Source organism: Odocoileus virginianus, chromosome 25, assembly GCF_023699985.2.
Source record: "Odocoileus virginianus isolate 20LAN1187 ecotype Illinois chromosome 25, Ovbor_1.2, whole genome shotgun sequence".
Lineage (NCBI taxonomy): Eukaryota > Metazoa > Chordata > Mammalia > Artiodactyla > Cervidae > Odocoileus > Odocoileus virginianus.
This window is the reverse complement of record NC_069698.1, coordinates 47,734,892-47,744,803: the sequence shown is the minus strand read 5'-3', so window position 1 is coordinate 47,744,803 and position 9,912 is coordinate 47,734,892. Positions and strand designations below refer to the sequence as shown.

Here is a 9,912-nt window from a genome sequence, read left to right as displayed (position 1 = left end):
AGAATCTTCTATAAAGTGAAAAGTAGCTTTCTTACCGATAGAGTTTATTTTACTAGAGTCAGGTAATTTTTTCCATATTTATTATTTACCTTAACAAGTAAATTTCATGCAGGCTTAAAAGCAAATAGAATAGTATTTTGAAGCATTATAAACACATCCTCAGGACTTAATAACTGTTGATATTTCACCATAAGTTCCTTCTTTCCCTGTGTGCCTTTTGTAGTTATTGTTATTTTTGCCAAATATTTAAAAACCAATCCAAGACAATGTATCATTTTTTTCTTATAAATATTTCAGGGTATAGCTCCATCACAAATGAGTTTAAAAGTATGTCTATTAACATAATACTATCATCACAGAGATGAAATTTTTTAAAGTTTTATCATTCAATTTCAGACCATTGTACCTGTAGCCCAGACTGCCATTGTAGTTGCTGCTAAGATAGTTGTTATTAGTGGAAGGTTTCATTGAGGAACAGAAAATTAATTTCCTGACTTTGAATGTCACCATCTGTAAAGGACATTTTATACAAAATAAGTAATAGATGGGATTAACCACAGACAATGTTGACCTCATATTTCAGGTTAATTTACAATAGAGCTTCTCATGAATCTCTATTTCTTTCATTACGTGACATAAGTTCCCCAAGCCATGACTACTTGATAACGATGCCTGGGTTCTTGCAATCTAGTCACTTCTATCAAGGGAAGATTCTATTCTATTTTGAACAGCTTTGTCCATTCTATGTGGCCTACATTTGTTGCACAGTCCTTGACTCATGCTTGCCTCTTTGAGATCCCAAGGACTGCAGCAAACCAGGTTTCCTTGTCGTTCACTATCCCTGATGTGCTGTGTGTTTAGTCACTGGCATTTGCTCAAATTCATGTCCATTGAGTTGGTGATGCTATCTCACCATCTCATCCTTTTGTCCCCTTCTTCTTTTGCCTTCAACCTTTCCCAGGATCAGGGTCTTTTCCAGTGAGTTGGCTCTTCACATTAAGTGGTCAAAATAGTGGAGTTTCAGCTTTAGCATCAGTCCTTCCAACGAATGTTCAGAGTTGATTTCCTTTAAGATTGATTGGTTGATCTCTTTGCAGTCGAAGGGACTCTCAAGAGTCTTCTCCAGAACCACAGTTTGAAAGCATCAATTCTTTAGCACTCAGCCTTCTTTATGGTTCAACTCACATCAGTGCGTGACTACTGGATGTCACCTACACAAAATATATATTTAATATTTTGGATAAATCTCTACATAATTCCATGAAACATGTAAGACCTTATTGTGGTTTTGCCCCCATTTCCATTTGAAGAATATTAACTTCCAGTACATAATCAGATACGCAGTAGATAGTTGGAAATGGAAAGTTACTTGAAGCCATATGTCTATAAATTTTAAGAACTGTTTTCAGTTACAGCAAAAGATTTTTCACACCAAAATGTTTTTCATTGACTAATGGCATTGACTAATTGACTAGCTACAAACATATTTCTCTCCTACTATTAATACACCTTTCTTTAAATATGATTTTAATTTTTTTCAATGTATGTTTGATCATATTTCATGAAGTTGACACTTACCCATGATATTAGCATTTATTTTATATATTATTTTTCATTAATTTATCATGGTTCCACATCCAGAAAGCTTTTAATCTATTTATTAGTAGAAATTGATGGCATTTTATGCATTCATCTGCACAGTGTGACTAAATCCTATGAAATAGATATGGAAAATGAGGAAGTCTCAGTTTAATGATCCTGGTGGAGTTGTTTTCTCTTTAATCTCCTCTTCATCACTGTGAGGTTCCTAGGGTGTCTATTTACTTTTCTGGGTTGTCTCTGAAAGATGCATGTACAGGTTAACTTATCAGTAGCAGAGGGTCCTCTTGTATCATAAGACAGATGTTATGCTCAGGAATCCGCTGGATGTTCTTGCTGCATACAGAGAAATATTTCTTGCTTATAGGAGAGCATGCTTTCATGTTTCCATGTTTAATAGAATGTTTACTCTTTATAACTCAGCTGGGTTTTGTTTTTCTTGCCAACATTGGTTATATCTGTGCATGTGTGCAGGCTCAGTCACTCAGTCGTGTCTGAGTTTGTGACCCCATGGACTGCAGCCCACTAGGCTCCTCTGTCATGAGATTCTTCGGACAAGAATACTGGAGTAGATTGTCATTTCCTCCTCCAGGGGATCTTCCCTACTCAGAGATAAACTTGCATCTCTTGTATCTCCTGCATTAGCAAGGATATTCTTTACCAAACACCTGGGAAGCCCCTGGTTATACCTAAATGTGAACTAAAAAGGAGAGGTAGTATTTGTCCAATTGGCTGAAGTCTACTGAAGCAATGGTGCATGCACATTATCACTTAAAAAGGGTATCATGAACATAAGAGAGAACTAATGACGTTTTCAGCCTAGGTATAAAAACTAATTTTAGCTTATTTTATATTTTATTATTTTATTAGATAATTTTAAACACATAATACAATTCTCTCATTAGAATCATCAGAGAGAGATTTGATATTTTGCACTTGTCTTCCAGGTTTTCATGGCCTTCGGAAGGTAAGGTAAGATGGTGGAGTGAGAACCCTCTTCTCTCCCATAGCTACTGAATTCACCTTTCCCTCCGAGGTTTCCCTGGGAAGGATATGAATGATACCAATTCGATAAAATAGAATTATTTGAGTGTTGAGGCTCTGGAGAGAGATATACATTTGAATAGCCATGTTTTTTTCACATGCCCTTAATTTTAAAATTAAACTCTCAATTTTAAAACAACTTTAAAGTCACATAAAGGATTAACAAAGAATCACCAGTCTTATTCATTGATTCATTTATTTTCTGTTTATTCATTTAAAAAATCTAGAAATGAAAAGAACTTGATTTCTTATAATTGCCAGGCACTGCCTTTGGTGCTGGAACCATGTAAATTCCATCAGTGGTGCTGTGTGTTCTTACTATTATTTGATTTTTCTTTCATAACATCATCACTGTAATATTTTTAGAAAGGCATTTGAGAAAACTCCATTATACTAGAGGGATACATGAATTAAAACATTTTTCATACTGAGAAAGTGAGACCTGACTTCTAGTACTTTATGGCAAACCATAATGTTCTTATTGAATCTTATGACCCAGTTTTTAGAATAAATTTAATTTTGCAATTCTATATTAGTCTTAATAATATCTGCATCACACAACATGTTGATATTTCATATTGTTAAAATGGCTTTGCCTTACCGGTAATTTGGGGAAAAGTTTATAATTTTAAATGAAGGTTGAAATGAAACAAAATGTCAAATCAAAATGAGTCTTCAACAGACTAATGCTGAAATTATATTATTCTGATTTTTTTTCTTGATAGAGTTTGAAGAAAGGTTGCATTCAACATAAAATTAAGTTTGATAGCTTCAACAGAGAATTTGAAAATATAAAATTCAAAACTACTCTTCTGCAAAAGCAGTGATTTAATTTCTAATGCCTGCTGTGCTGATGTGGTCATGGGGTGGTACTTTCTAGAGTTCCTCAATGACAGAAATAATGTGCAGACCTACTCTGTGCTACCATCACCCAGAGATGGGACATAGAGGATAATTTAAAGACTGTGAAGTGGAAAGTCCAAGCCTACCACCAAGAAGCACAGTCCTAAATATCCAGATATATAAAGAAGGAAATAGCCAAACACACAAGTACACAGAATATGGTGACAGGGTGTAAGAGTACTGTTGTGGAGTTTACACATTATTTCAAATCTTAGCTTGTGGGCTACTGTTTTAATATGATAATGTGTAAATGGTTGCAGTGAGGACAGTTTTATTAAAAGCAAGTTTCATTTAGAAATAACTTATTCTTAGTTTTTGACTTCTTAACATATGAAGGAAGACAGTGTTTCTGTCACAATAACACTCTCACACTTGTGCAGGAAACAGATATAAAAAAAGTCATGTTAAACACTCAATGTTGTCAATACAGAAGATTTTATTGAAAATGGGAATAATACTTTTTCCTGCATGAAGGATTTTTGTGTTTGTTGTTCAGTTGCTAAATTGTGTCCAACTCTTTGTGATCCCATGGACTGCACTCCAGGCTTCCCTGTCCTTCACTATCTCCTGGAAAGTGAAAACAAAAGCATTAGTCACTCAATTGTGTCCAACTCTTTTGCAACTGCATGGGCTGTAGCCCACTAAGCTCCTCTGTCCATGAGATTCACCAGGCAAGAATATTAGAGTGGGCTGCCTTTTCCTTCTCCAGGGGATATTCCTGACCCAAGGGTGGAACCTGGGTCTCCTGCATTGCAGGCAGATTCTTTACCATCTGAGCCACCACCACTGGCTCCTGGAGTTTGCTCAAATTCATGTCCATTGAGTTGGTGATGCTATCTAACCATCTCATCCTCTGCCACCCTCTTCTCCTTTTGCCCAGACTCAGAGTCTTTTCCAATGAGTAGTCTCTTCTCATATTCAGAGTAATACTTGTAATACAGTAACAGCAGAAATATTTTGTATTATAATGCAAGATATTTCAGATGATTAGTCAAGTGAGATGATACAGCTAAATGTCAAGGATTCTTTCCTTTCTAATAATAGCCTGGAAATTAAATAATCTCTATTTCCTAAAAAGAGCTCAGAAAGTGGAGTCAAGGGAACACAGGAGTCCTAGAATGTCTCTAGAAGTTTCTCAGTAAAATCCATAGGACCAGTATCTGCTCAGCAAGGTGGGTGACACCTGTCGGAGCCACACCTGCCTTAGCCATAGCCATAGTCACAGCCTTGCCCACCAAAGTAGTTGCCGTAGTAGCAAAGGTGTCAGAAGTTGAAGGTTCAGTGGAAAATCAAGGAACCAGTGTCCTCAGTCTGAATGTCACTTTTCCTAGGGCCTTTTTTTTTTTTTTCCACACAGAATTTCTAATTTTTATTGGGTGGCAATCAAGAACATTAATTTAACAACGTGATAGAGGTTAGCAGTCATATTTATTTATTAGGACAAATGTGTCTATGTTTTATATAAACCTTCAGTTAAGCAACTAAACTGGTAATAAATGTAAGAGTTATCTTTTTATTTAGATCTACTTCACATTCCTGTTTCTTTCACAGGTTAGGAAAACACATCTTCCCATAGGAACTGATAGAGCAAAGGAAAGGAGAAGCTCCTTACTGGCCGGGATCCACTTCTGGCACTTGTTGCAGAAATAGGACAGATGCTCCTCCATCCACGACACGTCCCCTTCATCACTGTTGAGGGAGTCCCCGCTCTGGTCGTGAGACAAGTCCACGGATGCCTGGTCCTCTGACTCCACAATCAGCAGGGTCTCCCCCTCCACCTCCCCCTCCTCCAGCCCCTCCGACGTTGATGTTCTCGTGGCTTCATCGTCGTGTCGACTGATCAAACCGCTCAGGTGGATGCTACCCTCCATTCCTCCCGGCTCACAGGGTCAGGGTTCTCAGGAACAACCCCAATCCCTGGACACCAAGCTTGAAGTGCTCCTCGCTGACCACACAAACAGAAACTCACAAGAATGTCTGCCCACCCCTACTCAGACACAAGGGGCTCTAAAGACAGTATTTAGAATATATGAGCCATTGTCCTTTTTCTGACCAAGTTTAAAAGGTCAGTGAGCAAAAAAGCTTTCACTAAGCTGTTCTTCATCAACACACACATCATGCTGTCTCTTTCATCAATACTTCACACACACTTCAAGTCACGTTTCTTGAGATCCCTTTGCCAACACCATTTTCTCTCTTTCTGCTTCAAGCTGCTCAGTCAGAAGAATCTGTTCTCCCAAAAGACGAATATTTTCTTTTTTCCAATTTTGCCTTTCAATGTCTCTGATCACTCCATCACGAAGCCTAGCTGGAAGTTGGCTCCTGGTGCAGTTCTTACTCCTCGGGTAGTACTGCCAGTTTTGCTGGCTTCCTGTGAGGATGAATGCTCCCTACAGCGCCGCCTGCCGGTCCTGGCGCTGCTTCAGATGCACGGCCGTCAGCAGCACCGAGAGGCCCAACACCACCTTGGAGCACCTCGACATCCCCCGCGCCTGCCTGCCTGCCGCGGCCTCTGCTCGCAGCGCCTGAGACCCGGGGCCGCCGCCGCCGAGTTCCCTACAGCTTCAGTGGTGGGTAGGCCAAATCATAGGAAGGTGCTGAGCTGGTAATTCACGCCAATATACATAATATGTGTGTGTGCTAAGTCGCTTCAGTTGTGTCTGACTCTTTGCTCCCCTATGACCGCAGCCTGCCAGGCTCCTCTGTCCATAGGATTCTCCAAGTATGGATACAGGAGTGGGTTGCCATGCCCTCCTCCTGCAGATGTTTCCAACTTAGGGATCAAACTCGAGTCTCTTGCAACTCCTGCATTGGCAAGCAAGTTCTTTACCACTAATGCCCCCGAAGTCCAAATTATGTAACTTGCAGAATAAAATTTCCTTAAGCTCATTTGGTTTTATCAAAGAGGCTCTCATAGGCTAGATTTTATTTTTCCTTCAGGTTAGGCTTCTTAAAGTAAAACCATAAGACTCTAGTAATAAATCTTTGTTACATTTTCAAATCTGCATCAAAGCAGGATAGTTAGGGAAAATTCCTAGACCAGGTTTTATGGAATTTCTACAGAATGCTGACCCCTCATTAGGGTTTATAAGTGCACAGGCAAATAATTTAACTAAAGTAAAAATTCTGCCAAAATGCTTATGCATTTTTTATATAATTTCTCTCCCCAAGGGAAATATTCCTTCAATGTTTCATAATGGATATACTGTTTAAATGCCACTATAAAAGCACCTGTAGTTTTATCTGAAATTATGCTTCTTTTTTTATTTTTAGGAAAATGTACAATCTTTTATAGAATGAAACATCAGCTCATGTATTTGCTGTTCTTGTGTGCTGCATGCTAAGTTGCTTCAGTTATGTCTGACTCTTTGCAACTCTGTGGACTGTAGCCCACCAGACTCCTCTATCCATGGGATTCTCCAGGTAAGAATACTAGAGTGGGTTGCCATGTCCTCCTCGTGGGGATCTTCCCGACCCAGGGATCAAACCCCTGTCTCTTACATCTCCTGTATTGGCAGGCAGATTCTTTACCACTAGAATAAAAAAATGTTGAAATATTGGAAGCTTTGTACACTGTTTTGGGTAATATAAAATGCTGTAGTATGACAGTTGTTCAAAAATATAAAAACAGAACTAATAAATAATCCAACAACCCCACTTTTGGGCATATAACCAGGTATATAGTCAAAAGAATTGAAATCAGGATCTGGAAAATATATCTGCACTCCCATGTTTAAAGCAGCATTATTCACAATAGTAATGCCACATTAAGAAATCCAAATGTCTATTGATGGATGAGTATATTAAGACAACGCAGTATAGATACACAGTGGAATATTAGTCAGCCCTAAAAAAGAAGGGCTTCCCTGATGGCTCAGTGGGTAAAGAATCCATTTGCCATGTAGGGTCACAGGAGACGTGGGTTTGGTCCCTGGGTCAGGAAGATCCCCTGGAGAAGGAAATGGCAACCCACCCCAGTAATCTTGGCTGAAAAATCCCATGGACAGAGGAGACTGGAGGGCTACAGTCCAAAGGATCACAAAGAGTCAGACATGACTGAATGCCTAAGAATACACACACATTAAAAAAGAAGTAAATTCTGCCTTTGTGACAACATGGTTGAATCTGGAGGACAGTTAATTGCTAAGTGAAACAAGCCAGTCACAGAAGGACACATAGAGCATGATTCTTATAAGAAGCATCTAAAATAAACAATTCATAGAAATAGAGTGGAATGGAGGTTCTATAATACATTGTACCTGTAGTTAGCAATACTGTCTTGTGTACTTAGAAGTTTGTTAAAAGTGTAGACCCAGAGGGAGCGGGTAGAGAGGGAGGTGGGAGTGGGGATCGGGATGGGGAATACATGTAAAATCATGGCTGATTCATGTAAATGCATGACAAAACCCCCTACAATATTATAAAGTAATTAGCCTCCAACTAATAAAAATAAATGAAAAAAAAGTGTACATTTCATGTTGAGTGTATTTACCTCAATAACAATAAGAGAAAGAAAAAGGCAGGAGGAATCTTTTGGAGGTGACGGATATGTTTATTACCTTGATTGTAATGACAGAGTCACAGGTTTAGTCATATGTCAAAATTCATCAAAGGGTACACAGTCCTTTAAGCATATGCAGTTTTTTTGCATATCAATTACACCTCAGTAAAACTATTAAGACTGATCTTTCTGCAGAGATTGGGCAGGATTTTTTTTGCTGTTTTCTATCACAGTGTCAAATTTGTTCCAAAGTAGGGTTCTTCTTTCATCAGCCCAAGTAGAGGTCTGAGGACTCCTCCATCCATCTCCCCCACACTGCTCTGTCTTCCTCAGGGTTCTATTGCTCTTACAGTTGTCCTGGGAATCTGGAGTGAGGTGTCCTCCCAAGGCTGCTAGGTTTCAGCACAGGGAGCACATAATTACTTGTGTGCATATTGAATTCTGTTCTGAAGGCAACTATAAGGAGAGTGCATGATGGAGACAAAAAACACTTCTCACTTGTGAAAAAACTGGTTCTCTCTTAGTAGAGGCTATGGGTCAGGTTAGACTTTAAAATGAACACTTAAATTCAGTGTTGGAGGCATTCATTCTTGCTGACTTTGCCTGGAAACTGGATGGGGAAGCAAAAGAGGTTGGCTTGGAAAGGCTGAATGGGGAAGACACAGTGATCTATTCGATGGAAACCGAGCTCCAAGATGATATGCAAATAGGACCTTTTGAAAAGTAGCATAGATTTACATAGGCAAATTCATACATCTAGTCCATTATAGATTAAAAAATAGTTTTTATCTACCCTACCTGTGTATTCAGAGTCATCTAATTCTTGTCTTCAATCTCTTTGCAGCCATAGCACAGTTGAGTGAGGGTTGAGAGTGTCTCTTTTCCTTTTATGATAAAACTCTGTTCCATTCTGAGTACGCTACTGAGAGCACACAATGAGATGAGCAATACTTTGTGGGTGAAATAACATTATTTGCACATCAAGACTCTGGAGATAGTTTATATTCCTACTTTCTCATCGTCTGTTAAAGTAAAATATGAAATTCCAGGGAGACATTTTTTGACATTATTCAGTGTCTTTATTTGTTAAAAATATTTATTAGGCACTTACTATGTACTAGCCACTCTTCTAGCTATAGCATTTCAATCCCTTGCTTGTGATATTGTGTGGAATAATGTCTTTTTTATTATTCATTACTTGATCATGTGTCAGTTATGCAAAGTCCTTTGAGAAAAATCCACCATCCCACAGGAAAAATTGGAGGAGAATTCTTTAAATCAGTTGCTGAGACAATGAAATAAGACTTCTTATAATGTAAAGTGTTATACTGTTGAAAGTTCTGCAAGGAATAATAAATTTTTTGAAATATCTGGAGTGCTTCTAGCCATATGTGTTGATATCTGAGAATACTGTCTGGATGGTGCCTGGAATATTCAGATGTTCTGCTCCTCACTGATGTCTCATTAATGGAGATTTCTTTTCCTCACTTGCCTGGGGAAGAGAGCTAGGATAATTCAGAAAAGTCATTTTGTTTTATTCAAATTGAAAGTGAAAGAACAACCTGAATATCTCTAATGCAAGTGAAAGGTGGTGATCTAGCCTGCTGAAACATTGTTTACCAAGAAGGGAGCCAGGGGCTTTTTCTGGTAGATCTCATTACTAAAATGTGAACAGACCCAGCAAAGATGAAGGCATGCATTGTATTCTTTTTCTGTTGAATTCAGAGGAAGAGCTAGAAATAGGAGAGGCAGAGTAAGCCATTTTCATATACCCTAAGGCAAAAACCTGAAGATACAACCTAACTGCAGAATTTTTGAAAAACAAGCCAAAGATAGATACTTCCTGCATATGTCATAGAAAATAG

At 38.5% G+C, this 9,912-nt stretch overlaps 1 protein-coding gene across 1 annotated transcript; it reads right to left on the bottom strand.

Annotated features, from left to right (window-relative positions):
* Positions 1 to 4,955: 4,955 nt before the first annotated feature.
* LOC110135151 (protein PET117 homolog, mitochondrial-like) lies at positions 4,956 to 6,093 on the bottom strand. The gene is made up of 2 exons (XM_070455252.1): positions 5,941 to 6,093; positions 4,956 to 5,865 (listed from the first exon to the last, which is right to left on the bottom strand). Exons 1-2 carry the CDS (start codon positions 6,027 to 6,029, stop codon positions 5,703 to 5,705), a joined length of 252 nt encoding a protein of 83 aa, XP_070311353.1. The 5' UTR covers positions 6,030 to 6,093; the 3' UTR covers positions 4,956 to 5,702.
* Between the last annotated feature and the right edge of the window lie 3,819 nt (positions 6,094 to 9,912).